A 20,017-nucleotide genomic window follows, 5' to 3' on the forward strand; every position below is an offset into this window, starting at 1 on the left:
TACCTTGATTATCACCTGCTGGGAATACAGCTTGTGAATAGCTTCCAATACTGCCTCCCTGTCGGAGGGAGACGTTGGTAGAGCAGACTTCAGGAACCGGCGAGGGGGAGACGTCTCGAATTCCAATTTGTACCCCTGTGATACTACCTGCAGGATCCAGGGGTCCACTTGCGAGTGAGCCCACTGCGCGCTGAAATTCTTGAGACGGCCCCCCACCGTGCCCGAGTCTGCTTGCAGAGCCCCAGCGTCATGCTGAGGACTTGGCAGAAGCGGGGGAGGGCTTCTGCTCCTGGGAAGAGGCTGCATGGTGCAGTCTTTTTCCCCTTCCTCTGCCCCGGGGCAGGAACGAGCGGCCTTTTTCCCTCTTGCCCTTATAGGGACGAAAGGACTGGGTTTGAAAAGACGGTGTCTTTTTCTGCTGAGAGGTGACCTGGGGTAAAAAGGTGGATTTTCCAGCCGTTGCTGTGGCCACCAGGTCCGATAGACCGACCCCAAATAACTCCTCCCCTTTATACGGCAATACTTCCATATGTCGTTTGGAATCCGCATCACCTGACCACTGTCGCGTCCATAACGTTCTTCTGGCAGAAATGGACATCGCACTTACTCTAGATGCCAGGGTGCAAATATCCCTCTGTGCATCTCGCATATATAGTAATGCATCCTTTAAATGCTCTATAGTTAATAATATACTGTCCCTATCCAGGGTATCAATATTTTCAGTCAGGGAATCCGACCAAGCCACTCCAGCGCTGCACATCCAGGCTGAGGCGATCGCTGGTCGCAGTATAACACCGGTATGTGTGTATATACCTTTTAAGATATTTTCCAGCCTTCTATCAGCTGGTTCCTTGAGAGCGGCCGTATCAGGAGACGGTAACGCCACTTGTTTTGATAAGCGTGTGAGCGCCTTATCTACCCTAGGGGGTGTTTCCCAACGTGCCCTAACCTCTGGCGGGAAAGGGTATAGTGACAATAATTTGTTAGAAATCAGCAGTTTTTTATCGGGGGAAACCCACGCTTTATCACACACCTCATTTAATTCATCTGACTCAGGAAAAACCACTGGTAGTTTTTTCACACCCCACATAATACCCTTTTTTGTGGTACTTGTAGTGTCAGAAATGTTCAATGCCTCCTTCATTGCCATGATCATGTAACGTGTGGCCCTACTGGACATTACGTTTGTCTCGTCACCGTCGACACCAGATTCAGTATCCGTGTCAGGGTCTGTGTCGACCATCTGAGGTAACGGGCGTTTTAGCGCCCCTGACGGTGTCTGAGACGCCTGAACAGGCACTAATTGATTTGTCGGCTGTCTCATGTCGTCAACAGTTTTTTGCAAAGTGCTGACATTGTCACGTAATTCTTTAATTACTACCATCCAGTCAGGTGTCAACTCCCTAGGGGGTGACATCACTAACACAGGCAATTGCTCTGCTTCCACATTATTTTCCTCCTCATACATGTCGACACAATCGTACCGACACCCAGCACACACACAGGGAATGCTCTGATAGAGGACAGGACCCCACTAGCCCTTTGGGGAGACAGAGGGAGAGTTTGCCAGCACACACCAGAGCGCTATATATATACAGGGATAACCTTATATAAGTGTTACTCCCTGTTATAGCTGCTGTATTTATATATTAGCTGCCAATAGTGCCCCCCTCTCTGTTTTACCCTGTTTCTGTAGTGCAGGACTGCAGGGGAGAGTCAGGGAGCCGTCCTTCCAGCGGAGCTGTGAAAGAAAATGGCGCTTGTGTGCGGAGGAGAACGGCTCCGCCCCCTTCACGGCGGCCTTTTCTCCCGCTTTTTTCAGGAAACTGGCAGGGGATAAATGCATCCATATAGCCCAGGAGCTATATGTGATGCATTTTTTTTAGCCATATAAGGTTTTTATATCGTTTATATTGCGTCTCAGGGCGCTCCCCCCCAGCGCCCTGCACCCTCAGTGACCGGAGTGTGAAGTGTGCTGAGAGCAATGGCGCACAGCTGCAGTGCTGTGCGCTACCTTATTTGAAGACAGGAACGTCTTCTGCCGCCGCTTTCTCCGGACCTCTTCACTCTTCTGGCTCTGTAAGGGGGCCGGCGGCGCGGCTCCGGGACCCATCCAGGCTGAACCTGTGATCGTCCCTCTGGAGCTAATGTCCAGTAGCCAAGAAGCCCAATCCACTCTGCAGTCAGGTGAGTTCGCTTCTTCTCCCCTTAGTCCCACGATGAAGTGAGCCTGTTGCCAGCAGGACTCACTGAAAATAAAAAACCTATTTAAACTTTTACTTCTAAGCAGCTCAGGAGAGCCACCTAGCTTGCACCCTTCTCGTTCGGGCACAAAAATCTAACTGGAGGAGGGTCATAGGGGGAGGAGCCAGTGCACACCAGCTAGTCTAAAGCTTTTACTTTTTGTGCCCAGTCTCCTGCGGAGCTGCTATTCCCCATGGTCCTTACGGAGTTCCCAGCATCCACTAGGACGTCAGAGAAAGTTTCTATCATGTCCCCCCTTTCCCTTCTCTGCTCCAAACTATACATATTGAGATTTCTTAGTCTTTCTGGGTATGTTTTGTGATGTAGGCCATGCACCATTTTAGTTGCCCTCCTTTGTACAGTTTCTAATGTATTAATATCCTTTTGAAGATATGGCCTCCAGAACTGAATACAGTATTCTAGATGAGGCCGTACCAATGACATATACAGTGGCATTATTACTACTTTCTTTCTGCTGCTGATTCCTCTCCCAATGCAGCCAAGCATCTGACTAGCCTTCCTCATTGCCTTGTTACATTGCTTACCTGCTTTTAAGTCATCTGAAATAGTGACTCCTAGATCCCTTTCCTCCTCAGTAGTTTCTAGTATAGTGCCATTAATACTGTATTTAGCTTTAGGATTTTTGAGACCCAAGTGCATGATTTTGCATTTTTGGGCATTAAATTGTAATTGCCAGACTCTTGACCATTCCTAGATCCTCAATCATTTGTTTTACCCCACCTGGTGTGTCTACCCTGTTGCATACCTTTGTGTCATCTGCATAAAGGCATACTTTCCCTTTAATGCCATTTGCAATGTCACCAATAAAGATATTAAAAAGCACTGGTCCAAGTACAGATCCCTGGGGTACTCCACTGGTAACATTTCCCTCCTGTGAATGCACTCCATTTACCACAACTCTTTGTTTTCTATCCTTCAACCAAGATCTTATCTATTCAATAATCCTAATATCCAATCCCAAACTTTCAAATTTATTTAGCAGTCTGCGATGTGGAACTGTGTCAAAAGCCTTACTAAAGTCTAGATAAGCTATATCCATGGCTCCACCTTTATCCATCACTTTAGTCACACAATCAAAAAAGTCAATAAGATTTGTTTGACATGATCTCCCCCCAGTGAATCCATGCTGTTTGGGATCCAGTAAATTTTCGGATTTGAGATAATCTACAACTCTTTCTTTTAAGAGTGTTTCCATCAATTTCCCTACTACTGATGTAAGACTCACTGGTCTGTAGTTGTTTGCCTCTTCCTTGCTTCCACTTTTGTGCAGTGGGACTACGTTTGCTCTTTTCCAGTCCCCTGGAATTTCTCCTGTAGCTAATGACTGGTTGAATAATTCTGTCAATGGTGCTACCAGAACCTCTTTAAATTCTTTTAGTATCCTTGGATGTATCCCATCTGGCCCCATAGATTTGTCCACTTTCAGCTTTGAGAGTTCTGTTAGGACCTTCTCCTCTGTAAATGTACTTGTTTCATTTTCCTGAATATCCCTGCAACTTAACTGTGGCCCCTTCCCCTCTCTTTCAGTAGTAAATACTGAGCAAAAATAATCATTAAGATGATCTGCTATTAAATTGTCTCCTTCAACAAGACTCCCAGTGTCCCTGTATTATTACTACAGATATAAGTGATGTCACTGTGATACTCCCAGATCCCCTCACCTCCCCAGTCATGTCCCTGTATTATTACTATAGATATAAGTGATTTGACTGTGACTCTCTCAAATCCACTCACCTCCCCAGTCAGCAGGTATATAATCTCAAAGGAGATATTGAATATCTTTTCCATCTTCTCACTCCTGTCCGTGTCCATCCTCAGTGATCAGTGATAATATAGAATGTGTGACTTGCAATAAAAACTCTGGTACAGGTGGAGTGCCTAGGAATAAATAAAATACATATCACATGTAACAGTGACTAATTCAGACCTGATCGCTAGCAGGCGATTTTTGCACTGCTGTGATCAGATAGTTACCGCCTACAGGGGGAGTGTATTTTAGCTGTGCAAGTTTGCGATCGCATGTGTAGCAGAGCTGTACAAACCGATCTTGTGCCGTCTCTGCGCAGCCCAGGACTTACTCAGCCGCTACGATCACTTCAGTCTGTGTGAGACCGGAACTGACATTAGACACCCGCCCTACAGACACTTAGGCACGCCTGCATTTTTCCAACCACTCCCAGAAAATGGTCAGTTGCCACCCACACACGTCTTCTTCCTGTCAATCTCCTTGTGAATGCCTGTGCGAATGGATCCTTCGCACAAACTCATCGCTGAGCGGCGATCCGCTTTGCAACCGTGCAGTGCATATGCAGTTTAGACCTGATCGCCCCCTGTGTGAAAACGCAGCCTAGCGATCAGATCTGAATTTCCCTCATAGTCAGATATGTAACGCTGAGCGACCAGTTAGTCTCAATTTTGCCCCAGGCACAGAGTCCTGGTCAGATTTGACAATGGTTCTTGAGCCAGCCTCAACACCAGAACACCACAAGCTGCTTCCCCTGTATAATAACAAGACACAACAGGCCACTTCACCTGTATAATAATAACAGAACATCACAGGCTGCTCCACCTACATCATAATAATAATAATAATAACAACAACAACAACAACAGGACACAACACACTGCTCCTCCTGTATAATAATAAAAACAAGACACCACAGGCTGCTACTCCTGTATAATAATAAAAACAAGACACCACAGGCTGCTCCCCCTGTATAATAATAATAACAACAGGACACCACACACTGCTCCTCCTGTAAAATAATAACTGGACAGCACAAGTCGCTCTCCATGTATTATTATTATAATAATAATAATAATAATAATAATAATAATAACACCACAGGCTGCTCTACCTGTATAATAATCATAAATATTATAATAATAAATAGGATTTTAATTACCTACCGGTAAATCCTTTGCTCGTAGTCCGTAGAGGATACTGGGGTCCACATTAGTACTATAGGGTATAGACGGGTCCACCAGGAGCCCTGGGCACCCCAAGAAATCAATAGTGTGCACCTGCTCCTCCCTCTATGCCCCTCCCGCCAGGCCAAGTCCAGAAACTGTGCCCGAGGAGACGGACATATCCTGAGGAAGGATGTAACAGAACAGTGGTGAGATTCGAACCAGCACACACAAACAAGAGGAAAGCCATGGTAATTAAACTTAAACAGGAACAGCAACAGCTGAAACAACAATAATACTTAACGAAGTAACAGTGCAGGAAACACGAAGCACCGGGCGGGCGCCCAGTATCCTCTACGGACTACGGGAAAAGGATTTACCGGTAGGTAATTAAAATCCTATTTTCTCTTACGTCCTAATGGATACTGGGGTCCACCTTGGTACCATGGGGATGTACCAAAGCTTCCAAACCGGGTGGAAGAGTGGTGAGGTTCCTGATGAACGGATTAACCAAACTGAAGGTCCTCAGAGGCCAAAGTATCGAAGTATCAAACTTAGCAAATGTGTTCGAAACTGACCAAGTGTCACGATCCGGGTACTGAGACACTATCTCCCTTCTGGTTGTACGCCCTCCGCGGCCTCCGCCGCCATTCCTGTGTTTCCAGTATACGGACTTACCAGTGAAACGTCTCATGTCTGCCGCGGCCTCCGCTGTCATCCATGCGGTTCCAGTATACAAGTTGCCAGTGTGGCGTCTCCTGCCCTCCGTGGCCTTCGCCGCCATTACTGCTGAATCTCCACATGGTTTTCCAAACTAACTTTCCCTCCAAGTGCTAACATGGGCGCAGCCATGTTGGATTCAATCACATGCCTCAGTTCCACCAATCCGCTGCCTCTGGGAATCTGCATAATTACCCAGCCAATGCCTGCCTTGCTGCAGGTATAAGTATCCTGTGCCTGAACCATGAAATCGTCAGTGCTTCCATTGTCATCAGTGATTCCAGCCTGCAAGCTTCACTACAGACTTTCTCCTGCAAATCCATTCTGCAGTTCAGCCTGACTTCCCTGGTGATTACACTCTGCAGTGTAACCCGACTCTCCAGTATTTAACCCTCTACAGTCTCCTTTGATTCCTGTGTTTGAACTTTGGCTTTTCAGCAACCATCCTTCATTCCCCAGTTACCAGCGCACTCCAGCTTCATTTCCCATCTTCCAGCGAACCCCAGCTTCATTAATTGTTTACAGGACTTTCCTCCATATTCCAGGTTACTGGTCTTTACCAATTGTGCACCTAATTATCACGTGTGACTTTCTATTATTCTTTTGCACGTTATTTGACTTTTTATTTAATAAAAGTACTTAAGGAATTCCCAGTTGTCGTGGTCACACCCTCGGGCATTTTTTGCTCCTGTCAATACGCATGTCCAGGAGTCACATAGCTCCTCCTACATTTAAGTACCCGTCAGCCCCTACAACTGAGGCTCTCAGTCACGGTCTTCAGCCCTCAGTTGTGACAGTAAGCACTGACCATATGGATCCAGCCGGAAACCAGACCCAAGTGCTTAGGCTGATACAAGAACTGGCAACCCGCCTTGAACGTCAGGAGGCTGCTCAAGGCCATGTTGTTCGCTGTCTCCAGGACCTCTCCTCCCGGCTGGATGAAATTCAAGCGGCCCTCCGTGGATCAGGGGCGTCCAGTGTGCCGACTCCAGCGCCTCCGGTGGTGTCCCCACCATACCTGTTCCTGCTCCCTATCTTCACTTGCCGACTCCTGCTAAATATGATGATGGATCCCCTAAAGCCTGAAGGGGTTTCCTAAACCAGTGCGAGATCCAATTTGAATTGCAACCCAGCAGCTTCCCTACTGACCGCATTAAGGTGGCATACCTAATTTCTCTACTCAGTGGTGCCACTCTAGACTGGGCCTCACCTATATGGGAAAGGTCTGATGCCCTGTTGTCATCCTATGCTAACTTCGTGGCAACGTTCAGACGAATTTTCGATGAGCCAGGTCGAGTGACATCAGCTTCTTCAGAGATCCTTCGGCTGCATCAGGGGACACGAACTGTCGGTCAGTATTTGGTGCAATTCCAGACCTTGGCATCTGAAGTCTCCTGGAATGATGACGCTCTTTATGCAGCCTTCTGGGGAGGGCTATCCGAGCATATCAAAGATGAGCTCGCTGCTAGAGACTTCCCTTTAACGTTAAACAAGCTCATTTCCCTCTGCACTAAGGTCGATTTACGGTTCTGTGAAAGGGCTGTTGAACGAGGAAGATCCACATTTCCCAAGATTCCTACTGTTTCCATTCCTCGTCAGCCATCTCCGTCTAGGGAGGAACCTATGCAGATAGGTCGCTCTCGTTTATCTCAGGCAGAGCATAGTAGACGTCTTGCTGAGCGTCTCTGATTGTATTGTGCCGAATCTTCTCACGTTATCAAGTCCTGTCCCAAGCGTCCGGGACAACCTCAAGTCCTAGCCCACCAAGGAGAAGGTCAGCTAAGAGTGACGAATTTCTCTCCATTTCCAAGTAACTGCAATCTCTCAGTTTCTCTGCAGGTGGCTCAGCGTACTAAGAATCTCACTGCCTTATTGGATTCTGGAGCAGCCGGAAATTTTATTACAGAGAGGTTCGTTAAGCAGTGGTCTCTACCCACTGAGAGACTGTCATCACCGATATCTCTAACTGCCGTGGACGGCAGTAGGATTCCTGATGCGGTGATTACCTCCAAGACCCTACCTATCCGTCTGAAGGTAGGGGACCAGCATACAGAGTTGATTTCTTTCCAGGTTATCCCCAGGGCCACCCATCCTGTGGTCCTAGGCCTCCCATGGCTACGTCTGCATAATCCTCAAGTTGATTGGAAGTCGACCCGTATCCTGGCATGGGGTCCTTCCTGCTCAGAGACTTGTCTCCAAAAAGAGCTTCCAGTTTGCATATCCTCCTACAAGTCATCTGATGTCCCGTCTCCTCCGTGCCAAGACTCCAAACTACAGTTTTGTCCAGGGTCACCGAATCACAAGGCTGATGCCCTTTCCCGCTCCCGGGAGCAAGAAAATGAGTCTGAGTCTACTGTCAAGCATTATATTGTTGATCCAGTGGCGTCCTCCGCAGTGAGGAAGGACTCTATGCCCCCGCCAGGGAAAAATTTAGTGAAGCTGGCTTTCAGGAGGAAGCTCTTGCATCGGGCACATTCCTCTCGCTTTGCTGGACACACGGGCATACGCAAAACCTCAAAATTCGTTTCCAGGTCAAATTGGTGGCCGACCCTAAAAAAGGACATTGCTGAATTTGTGGCCTCCTGCCCAAAATGTGCCCAGCACAAAGTATCCCGCCAGTCACCCACTAGGCAACTGGTTTCCTTGTCTGTTCCTCATCGTCCGTGGGTTTATTCCTCGATGGATTCTGTCATGGATTCCCCACTTCCAAGTTGGCACAAGTCTTCATCCAGAAGTTCCATTTCAGATGGCCAGGTAAACTTAAGAAGTGTCCTGGGGCCACTCCTAAAAGGGGGGGTACTGTCACGATCCGGGTACTGAGACACTATCTCCCTTCTGGTTGTACGCCCTCCGCGGCCTCCGCCGCCATTCCTGTGTTTCCAGTATACGGACTTACCAGTGTAACGTCTCATGTCTGCCGCGGCCTCTGCTGTCATCCATGCGGTTCCAGTATACAAGTTGCCAGTGTGGCATCTCCTGCCCTCCGTGGCCTTCGCCGCCATTACTGCTGAATCTCCACATGGTTTTCCAAACTAACTTTCCCTCTAAGTGCTAACATGGGCGCAGCCATGTTGGATTCAATCACATGCCTCAGTTCCACCAATCCGCTGCCTCTGGGAATCTGCATAATTACCCAGCCAATGCCTGCCTTGCTGCAGGTATAAGTATCCTGTGCCTGAACCATGAAATCGTCAGTGCTTCCATTGTCATCAGTGATTCCAGCCTGCAAGCTTCACTACAGACTTTCTCCTGCAAATCCATTCTGCAGTTCAGCCTGACTTCCCTGGTGATTACACTCTGCAGTGTAACCCGACTCTCCAGTGTTTAACCCTCTACAGTCTCCTTTGATTCCTGTGTTTGAACTTTGGCTTTTCAGCAACCATCCTTCATTCATTCCCCAGTTACCAGCGCACTCCAGCTTCATTTCCCATCTTCCAGCGAACCCCAGCTTCATTTATTGTTTACAGGACTTTCCTCCATATTCCAGGTTACTGGTCTTTACCAATTGTGCACCTAATTATCACGTGTGACTTTCTATTATTCTTTTGCACGTTATTTGACTTTTTATTTAATAAAAGCACTTAAGGAATTCCCAGTTGTCGTGGTCACGCCCTCGGGCATTCTTTGCTGCTGTTAATACGCATGTCCAGGAGTCACATAGCACCTCCTAAATTTAAGTACCCGTCAGCCCCTACAACTGAGGCTCTCAGTCACGGTCTTCAGCCCTCAGTTGTGACACCAAGTAGCTGCTCGGCAGAGCTGTAAAGCCGAGATACCTCAGGCAGCCACCCAGGAAGAACCCACCAACCTAGTAGAGTGGGCCTGTACATTAGGAACTGGCAATCCTGCTGTAGAATAAGCATGCTGGATAGTAAACCTGATCCAGTGAGCAATAGACTGCTTTGAAGCAGGACACCCAATTTTCTTGGGATCATAGAGAACAAACAGCGAGTCACATTTTTTGTGACAAGCTGCCCTCTTCACATAGATCTTCAAAGCCCTCACAACATCCAAGGACTTTGAGGTAGCAGAGGTATCAGCAAGTACCGGAACCACAATAAGTTGGTAGATATGAAACACATACACCACATTAGGAAGAAATTGCTGATGAGTTCTGAGTTCAGACCTATCTTCATGAAAAACCAAATAGGGCCTTTTGTGAGACAATGCCCCCAATACCGACGCAAACCTTGCTGAAGCTAAGGTCAACAGTGTATTGGTCTTCCACATAAGAAACTTTACGTAAACCTCCTGTAAAGGCTCAAACCATTCCGATTGTAGAAACTGCTACACCACGTTGAGATCCCAAGGTGCTGTGGGAGGCAGAAAGGGCGGTTGAATATGCAGAACACCCTTCAAGAATGTCTGAACCTCAGTGAGGGAAGCAAATTGTTTCTGGAAGAAAATGGATAAGGCCGAAATCTGGACTTTTAAGGAGCCCAAACATAGGCCCACATCCACACCTGACTGTAGGAAAAGGTGAAAACGTCCCAGTTGAAATTCCACTGTAGGAAATTTCCTGTTTTCACACCACAAGACATATTTTTTCCAAATACGGTGGTAATGTTTAGACCTTACCCATTTCCTGGCTTGGATCAGGGTTGGCATAACCTTGTCTGGGATCCCCTTCCGGGCTAGAATTTGACGTTCAACCTCCATGCCGTCAAACGTAGTCGTGTGAAGTCTTGATATACGAACGGCCCCTGTTGTACAAGATCCTTTTGAAGAGGCAGAGGCTACGGGTCCTCTAGGAGCATCTCCAGTAGATCCACGTACCAGGCGCTTCTTGGCCAGTCCAGAGCAATGAGAATTCCTTGAACCTTTTCCCTTTTTATTCTTTTGAGAACTCTTGGGATCAATGGAAGAGGTGGAAACATGTAAACCATCTGGTAGACCCATGGAGTCACCAGAGTGTCCACCGCCACTGCTTGTGGGTCCCTCGACCTGGATCATTACCATTGAGACGAGAGGCCATCATGTCTATTTGTGGGATTCCCCACCGACGTGTCATGGACTCGAACACCTGCGGGTGAAAGCCCCCCTCTCCTGGGTGGAGGTCGTGTCTACTGAGGAAGTCCGCTTCCCAGTTGTCTACTCCCGGAATGAAGATTGCCGAAAGTGCCACCACGTGTCTTTCTGCCCAGATAAGAATCCTTGTTACCTCTGACATTGCTGCTCTGCTCTTTGTTCCACCATGTCGGTTTATGTACGTTACTGCCGTCACATTGTCCGACTTAACTTGAATGGCGTGATCTTGAAGAAGATGCGATGCCTGTAGAAAGGCGTTGTATATGGCCCTTAGCTCCAGAACGTTGATCGGAAGAATGGTTTCCTGACTTGACCATTTTCCTTGGAACTCTTCCCCCTGGGTGACTGCTCCCCAACATCTGAGGCTTGCGTCTGTGGTTAGCAGAATCCGGTCACAACTGAGGGCTGGAGACAGCGAACAACATGACCTTGAGCCGCCTCCTGACGTTCAAGGCGGTTTGCCAATTCTTGTATCAGCCCATTCGCTTGGGCCTGATCTCCGGCTGGATCCATTTGGTCAGTGTTTACTGTCACAACTGAGGGCTGATAACCGTGACTGGGAGCCTCAGTTGTAGAGGTTGACGGTACCTGAATGTTGGAGGAGCGATGGGACTCCTGGACATGCGTAAAGACAGTAGCAAGGATGCCCGAAGGCGTGACCACGACAACTGGAAATATCTTATCTCAGTGATTTTATTAAATGAAAAGTCATAAAACGTGCAAAAACAATAGAAAGTCACAAGTGGAAATTTAGGTGTGCAACTGGTTAATACCAGTAACCTGGAATGTAGAGAAAAGTTCTGTAAACTGTAAATGAAGCTAGGGTTCGCTGGAAAACTGTAGTTGTTGAAGAGTGGCTGCTGGAAATCCGGAATACAGACACAAGTGAGTAAGGTGATGTTGTAGAGGGTTAATCACAGAGGTGTCGTGTTACACCACAGAGTGTAACACAGAGGAGTCAGGCTTGAATGCAGGAGAGTTCACTGGAGAATCTGAAGAAGACTGCACACAGGACCCACTGGAGACAAATGAAGCACTGACATCTATCTGGCCCAGACACAGGATACTTATACCTGCAGCTATGCAGGCATTGGCTGGGCAATTATGCAGATTTCAGAGCCAGTAGATTGGAGGAGCTGAAACATGTGATTGCATCCAACATGGCTGCGCCCATGCTGGAAGTAAGATGGAAAACCTGGTTTGGAACACAATGTAGAAACATAGTAGTAATGGCGGCTCCGGCCGCAGAGGACAGGAGACGCCAAACAACAAGTGCATGCTGAGACACATGGAAGGCAGCGGAGGCCGCGGAGGGCGTACAACCAGAAGGGAGATAGTGTCTCAGTACTCGGATCGTGACAAATCCAATTGTGAATCCAGAACCTTTGACCCTCAGTCAGGTGAGAAGTCTGAAGCCACCACAGAAGAGAAATCCTGGCTTTTGGCGAAAGACGTATCCTCTGGTGCATGTGAAGATGCGATCCGGACCATTTGTCCAACAGATCCAGCTGGAAGGGCCTTGCATTGAAACCTTCCTTAATGCAGAGCCTCGTAAGAGGCTACCATCTTTCCCAGAAGGCGAATGCATAGATGCACCGATATCCAGGCTGGTTAGAGAACATCCCGCACTATCGACTGGATTACCAATGCCCTTTCCAATGGAAGGAATACCTTCTGTTCTTCTGCATCATCCCCAAAAACGGAAGCCTCTGTGTTGATTCCAAGTGGGATTTTAGTAGGTTCAGAATCCACCCGTGATCCTGGAGTAGTCTGGTTGAGAGGGCAATGCTGTTAAACAACCTCTCCCTGGATGGTGCTTTCATCAGCAGACTGTCCAGGTATGGTATTATGTTCACTCCTTACTTGCGGAGGAAAAACATAATCTCTGCCATTACCTTGGTGAACACCCTCGGTGCCATGGAGAGGCCAAATGGCAGGGTGTCACGATCCGGGTATCTGGACGCCATTACCTGCCGTTTAGGTGTCTTCTGAGACTGGCCCAGCGTTCCAAGTCCTGATCTCATCTGTGTCAACACTCTGCACATCCCTCCTGTCATTCTGAGACACTACCACAGCGGCGCCATGTTTGATTCCAACATGGCGTCTCCCGTCCTCCGCCGCCGTTCCTGTGTTATTGCTGCAGGTTCTCAGAATAGTGTATCATGCCTGCCGCGGCCTCTGCTGCCATCCAAGTGTCTCAGCATACAACTGTCATCTGGCGTCTCCTGTCCTCCGCGGCCGGCGCCGCCATTATCACTATGTTTGCACATTTCATTTCAAACCAGTTTTCCCTCCAGGTTCCAGCATGGGCGCAGCCATGTTGGATTTGATCACATGCTCCAATTCCTCCAATCCACCATCTCTGGAATCTGCATAATTTCCTAGCCAATGCCTGCATAGCAGCAGGTATAAGTACCCTGTGTCTGGGCCAGATAGATGTCAGTGCTTTGAAAGTCATACCTTGTTCCAGTCTCTCTCTCCTGTGGCTAGTTTCTCCAGGTTCCAGTTCCTGTCTCCAGCATCCACAAAGAGACCCGCACCTGCTTTCCATCTTGCAGTGCAGCCTGACTCTACAGCCTTCCGTGGCTGTCCAGTTTCCAGCTATCTACTATCTGCTTCCAGCAGTCAGCTTTCAACAGATTTCAGCTTCTATCAAACACCGGTGCAGATCCAGCGGATCCTATCTTACCAGCAGTATCCTCTACCTCCGGTAATCATCTTTCAGCTAATCTGTTTCTACGCTCCCAAGCATCTCTCATCATCCACTCTGTGTTTCATCACCTGGCTGGTCCCATCCAGCATCCACTTCGTGACTTTAGTACCTGGCTGATTCCATTCAGCATTCACTCTGTGTTTCATCACCCGGCTGACTCCACTCAGCATCCACTCCGTGTCTTACCACCTGGCTGGTTCCATCCAGCTGATACAGCAGCATACTCAAGTTACAGATTCACCTGTTACAACTACTGGCATGTTCCTCGGCTATCTCCACTACTACAACCAGGCCTGGTAAGGTGATTCCATCAAAGGACTTTTACATCTGTTCTATACCTACCAGTGCTCTGAGATACCTCCTATGGTTATGTGATCCAGGAACTGTGTTATTTGCCACTGTCTTTGATTTACTTTGAATGCTGCTGGTCATTTCACAGAGTCTGTTAAATAAACTTTTATTTTGAATTTTAAACGGGTTGTCATGGTCACACTTTCGGGTAATCAATCTGCACTTACATGTCCAGGGGTCTGATTAAACCTCCCAGGTTTAACTTCATCTCAGTCCCTACAACTGAGGCTTCCTCCCGTCAGTCTAAACCCTCAGTTGTGACACAGGGCCTAGAACTGGTAGTGACAGTCCTGTAGTGCAAACCATAGATAAGCCTGATGAGGCGGCCAAATCGGAATATGAAGGTACGCATCCTTGATGTCCAGATACACCAGAACTTCCCCCTCCTCCAGACCTGAGATCACAACTCTCAGAGACTTCATCTTGAACTTGAACACCCTTATGTACAGGTTCAGTGACTTGAGGTTTAAAATGGGTCTTACCGAACCGTCCGGTTTCGGCACCACAAACAGGTTCTAGAAATAACCTTTGTTTCATAGTTGTAGTGGAACCAGAACAATGACCTGAGTTTTTACCAGTTTTTGAATTGCTGCCTGTAAAGTCATGCTTGCTTCTGGAGAAGCTGGTAAGTCTGATTTGAAGAATCTGTGAGGTGGGAGTTCCTGAAACTCCAGTCTGTATCCCTGGACGATAAGGTCTTTGACCCAGGGATCCTGGCATGATGTTGCCCAAATGTGACTGAAATAAAATAACCGGGCTCCCACCTGCCTGTCTTCCAGGCAGTGCGGTCCAGCGTCATGCTGAATGCTTTGTGGAAGCAGACTCGGAGGTCTGTTCCTGAGAACCTGCAGCTGCTGGTTCTCTGGGTTTACCTCTATTGCCATTGAAGGCTGTAGAAGTACCTTTGGATTTGCCTTTAAATTTCGCTGTTCGAAAAGACTGCAGAGTTGGAGCAGGGTAGGTTTTCCTAACTGGGGGTGCTGCGGAAGAAAGGCATGTAGACTTACCCGCCGTAGCCTTGGATACCCATGTATCCAGTTCATCGTCAAAAAGGGCCTCACCAGTGAATGGTAGGCTTTCCATGCCTTTCCTGTAATCCGCAGTCCACTGGCGTAGCCACAAGCCAATGCATGCTGATACTGCCATGGCAGTGGTGCGTGCATAGAGTAAACCAATTTCCTTTATGGCCTCCACCATAAAGTTAGCAGAGTCCTGCATATGTTGTAGGAGTAAAATGATCTCCCCCCGGGTAAGGAATCTAATCCGTCAATTAGGTTACCTGACCATTTAGCAATGGTCCTAGTGATCCATGCACAAGCAATAGTGGGTCTCTGGGCCACCCCAGCAGCAGTGTATAAAGATTTGAGAGTGGTCTCAATCTTGCGGTCAGTCGTGTCCTTCAAGGATGCTGCTCCAGGAACGGGTAAGACTATCTTACGTGACCACCTAGATACCGATGCATCCAAAATCGGTGGGTTTTCCCATGTCTTTCGATCCTCCAGAGGAAAGGGAAAGGATGTAGTTAACCTTTTAGGGATGGGAACCTGTTTGTCAGGATTAGCCCAAGTTTCTTCAAACAGAGCATTCCATTACTTTGATGCTAGAAAAGTAGCTGAGGATTTCTTTTTTACATTAAAATAAGATTCCTCCTCTACCGCCGCCACCTTGTCAGGAATGTGCAGGACATCTCTAATAGCTTCTATCAGGGCCTGTATTCCTTGTGACAGGACAGCAAACCCCCGACTCTTATCCACTTCACCCTTCTCTGGGTCTGATGCATCGTCATCAGTATCAGCCTGCATGAGCTGGGCCAGAGTACACTTTTGTGGACAAATGGCAAGGGTCTGAGATTCTGGCATGGGAACTGAATCTCTATTCATCAGGTCATCCATAGACTGTCTTAAGTATTGCGTCTCTTTCTCAGTATGGGATAATTTAGTAGAAATATTAGATATCATCCCCTTAATGGAATCTATCCATTTGGGTTCTGCCCCACTAGCCTGAGAATGTGTACTATTCTGGGTACACGGTAGAGAGTCTCCTGGGGAGGATAAACACTCTGCTGTGCAGGAAACACAGTCCCTGGACATGGTAACGTGACGGGACCCACACATACCCACACACAGAAGGTGAAAACACAGTTTAACCCACACAGAGCCCGCACGGAGACGCAGCCCCACCGCACCCCTTTAGCCAAGTAAACTCAGCTGGGTCGCCACACTAAGTCCCTTAAGAGGGCTTGGTATTCTACCACACTCCCCCCCCCCTTTCTAAGACCCCCTGCTACCGCTGAGGAGATGTGGAGTCTTTGTGGAGGAGCTTCTCTTCCCTGTGATTCCTGTCAGTACAAGCTGCAGAGGGAAAATGGGGCTGGTGAGCTGCTGGATCTGCTCATAGTGATGCCCCGACACTGTAATTGCGTGCGGCTTCCCTTTTTTTATACTGGCCTTAGGTATATGATGCCCCTCACCGCAGATACACACCTAAGCATGATACTGGAGCCGCAGCATCAGCGCGTCGCTCCTACCCTTGTGCCGCCATTCCCACTGGTGACCCACTAACCGGGACGCCGGTGTTCTACTCACCACTCTTCTTTCTTCTGTCTCTGTTGGGGGTGGCGGCGTTCTGCTGCGGGAGGGAACGCTCACCATGGTGTGGGCTTGCGAATGACTACCTCAGGAGCTCAGTGTCCAGTCAGTGGAGAAACGGGACCATTAACTCTTTAGGAAGATGGCCCGTCCCCCCTACCGTAACTCCAACGAAGCAGGCAGTCTGGTGCCACCCAGCAGTGCCTGTAAAATAACAAACTGAAAATAAACGCAGAAAACTCCTAGAAGGTTCCCTAGCTGTGACCGGCATAGAGGGAGGAGCCAGTGCACACTATTGATGTCTTGGAGTGCCCAGGGCTCCTGGTGGACCCGTCTTTACCCCATGGTACTAGTGTGGACCCCAGTATCTTCTAGGACATAAGAGAAATATTAATAATAATAATAATATTATTATCATCATTAAAAACAACAACAAAACACCATAGTCTGCTTCTCCTGTATAACAACAACAACAACAACAACAAGAGGACACCACAGCCTGCTCCCCCTGTATAATAGTAACAGGACACCACAGGCTGCTCTCCCTGTATAATAGTAACAGGACACCACAGGCTGCTCTCCCTGTATAATAATAACAGGACACCACAGGCTGCTCTCCCTGTATAATAATAACAGAACACCACAGGCTGCTCCCTATGTATAATAATTATAATAGGACACCACAGGCTGCTCCCCCTGTATAATAATAATAATAATAATAATAATAATACTAATAATAACAACAACAACAACAACAACAGGACACCACAGGCTGCTCCCCCTGTATAATAATAATAATAATAATAATAATATTAATTACAGACCACAGACCACTCCCCCTGTATAATAATAATAATAATAATAACAGGACACCACAGGCTTCTCCCCCTGAATAGTAATAATAATAGGACACCACAGGCTGCTCCTGTATAATAATAATAATAATCATCATCATCATAACAACAAGACACCACAGGATGCTTCTCAAGTAAGATAATAATAACAGGACAAAACATGCTGCTCCCCCTGTATAATAATAACAGGACACCACAGGCTGCTCCCCCTGTATAATAATAACAGGACACCACAGGCTCCTCCTCCTGTGTTATAATAATAATAATAACAACAACCACAACAACAACTACAGGACACCACATGCTGCTCCCCCTGTATAATAATAATAATAATAATAATAATAATAGGACACCACAGGATGCTCCCTCGTATAATAATAATAACAACAAGACACCACAGGCAGCTCCCCCTGTATAAGAATAATAACAGGACACCACGGGCTGCTCCTCCTGTATAATAATAACAGGACACCACAGGCTGCTCCTCCTGTATAATAATAATAATAGGACACCATAGCTGCTTCTCCTGTATAATAATAATAATAGGACACCACAAGCTGCTCCTCCTGTATAATAATAATAATAATAATAATAATAAGACACCACATGCAGCTCCTCCTGTATAATAATAACAGGACACCACAGGCTGCTCCTCCTGTATAATAATAATAATAGGACACCATAGCTGCTTCTCCTGTATAATAATAATAATAGGACACCACAAGCTGCTCCTCCTGTATAATAATAATAATAATAATAATAATAAGACACCACAGGCTGCTCCTCCTGTATAATAATAATAATAATAATAATAATAACAACAACAACAGGACACCACAGTCTGCTTATCCTGTATAGTAGTAATAATAATAATAGGACACCACAGGCTGCTCCTCCTGTATAAATAGGATTTTAATTACCTACCGGTAAATCCTTTACTCGTAGTCTGTAGAGGATGCTGGGGTCTATTAAGTACCATGGGGTATGGGGGGGGTCATTCCGAGTTGTTCGCTAGCTGCATTCGTTCGCTGTGCAGCGATGAGGCAAAAAAATGGAACTTCTGCGCATGCGTATGCGGCCCAATTCACATACGTGGCGTACTATTACAACAAACGATGTAGTTTTACACAGGGTCTAGAGAAGCTTTTCAGTCGCACTGGCAGCCGCAGAGAGAGTGACAGGAAGAGGGCATTTCTGGGTGTCAACTGACCGTTTTCAGGGAGTATTCGGAAAAACGCAGGCGTGTCAGGAAAAATGCAGGCGTGGCTGTGCGAACGCAGGGTGTGTTTGTGACGTTAAATCAGGAACTGAATGGTCTGAAGTGATCGCAAGCGCTAAGTAGGTTTGAAGCTACTCTGACACTGCACAACATTTTCTTGTATCCGCCCAGCGCTACAATCGTTCGCACTTCTTCTAAGCTAAAATACACTCCCAGTGGGCGGCAGCATAGCGTTTGCATGGCTGCTAAAAACTGCTAGCGGCCAAACAACTCAAAATGACCACCATACGCATCCCCGTCTGTTCCCCCTATGTTACTATGGGACGCTCATAAAGCGGTTATACGTGGATGCCTGATCAGCGCCTCCTCTTATAACAAGAAGACCAGATCTAAACGCATCCGGGAACTCTCGGACATGCTTAGTTCCCTCTCACTGAAACACAAAAAAACAGGGTCCGAAACGGATCTCTTCTCCCTATCTGCGGTCAGAGGTGAATTAAATATGCTCCTGACGACGAAGGTGGAGACCAGCCTGAAGTGGCTCAACCAATCCTTCTACGAAAAAGGGGATAAAGCCGATCGGTTATTAGCCTCTAGGCTCCGGGCTAAACTTGCAAGGAACAACGTTATGTCCATCCAGCCTTTCTCTGGTGAGAAGACCAGGGATCCTAAACGTATCACTGAAACTTTCTCTCGCTTCTACGAGAAGCTATACAACGCCCATGAGACCACTCAGACGAAACCAGACTTTATTGGGGCTATCCGTACCTTCCTATCCCACTGCCATCTCCCTCGTCTGAGCTCATCGGTTTCGGACGAATTGAATTCAGAGATATCCGATGAAGAAATTGCCACTGTTATCAAAACCCTAAAACTTAACAAAGCCCCTGGCCCAGACAGCTTTACGGCCGCATATTACAAGACCTTTCTCCCCCAGCTTACACCTCACCTCTCAGCCCTTTTCAATGCTGTCTTGCAGGGAGCTTCTTTCTCCAAATCGGCACTGGAGGCTAAGATTATAGTCATTCCTAAAGAGGGTAAGGACACATCTAATTGCGCTAATTATAGGCCTATATCACTACTTAACTCAGATATCAAGATATATGCCAAAATATTAGCCCTCCGTCTAAATAGTGTCTTACCCCACCTTATCCATAACGACCAGGTAGGATTTATTCCCGGCCGCCAAGCCCGAGACAACACGAGACGAGTTATTAGCCTGACCCATTATATCAACCTTACACACACTCCTGCTCTCTTGCTTTCTCTGGACGCGGAGAAAGCATTTGACAGAATAGGATGGCCCTTTATGTTTGAAACCCTTGCTCATTTGGGTTTTCAGGGAGAATTCCTTACAGGGATACAAGCC

General features: G+C 47.3%; 2 protein-coding genes across 3 annotated transcripts in view; both read right to left on the bottom strand.

The window, feature by feature from the left end:
- LOC135056555 (uncharacterized) overlaps positions 1 to 20,017 on the bottom strand; it is a 637,874-nt gene that overhangs the window by 226,608 nt on the left and 391,249 nt on the right. The window lies entirely within an intron of this gene.
- LOC135054492 (oocyte zinc finger protein XlCOF22-like) overlaps positions 1 to 20,017 on the bottom strand; it is a 96,279-nt gene that overhangs the window by 63,823 nt on the left and 12,439 nt on the right. For both annotated transcript variants that reach the window (XM_063957601.1, XM_063957600.1), the window contains exon 2: positions 4,000 to 4,143. In XM_063957601.1, the coding sequence (XP_063813671.1) occupies positions 4,000 to 4,077 (78 nt within the window). In that variant the 5' untranslated portion in view covers positions 4,078 to 4,143. The remainder of the gene's footprint in view (positions 1 to 3,999; positions 4,144 to 20,017) is intronic.

Source organism: Pseudophryne corroboree, chromosome 3 (assembly GCF_028390025.1).
Source record: "Pseudophryne corroboree isolate aPseCor3 chromosome 3, aPseCor3.hap2, whole genome shotgun sequence".
Taxonomy (NCBI): domain Eukaryota; kingdom Metazoa; phylum Chordata; class Amphibia; order Anura; family Myobatrachidae; genus Pseudophryne; species Pseudophryne corroboree.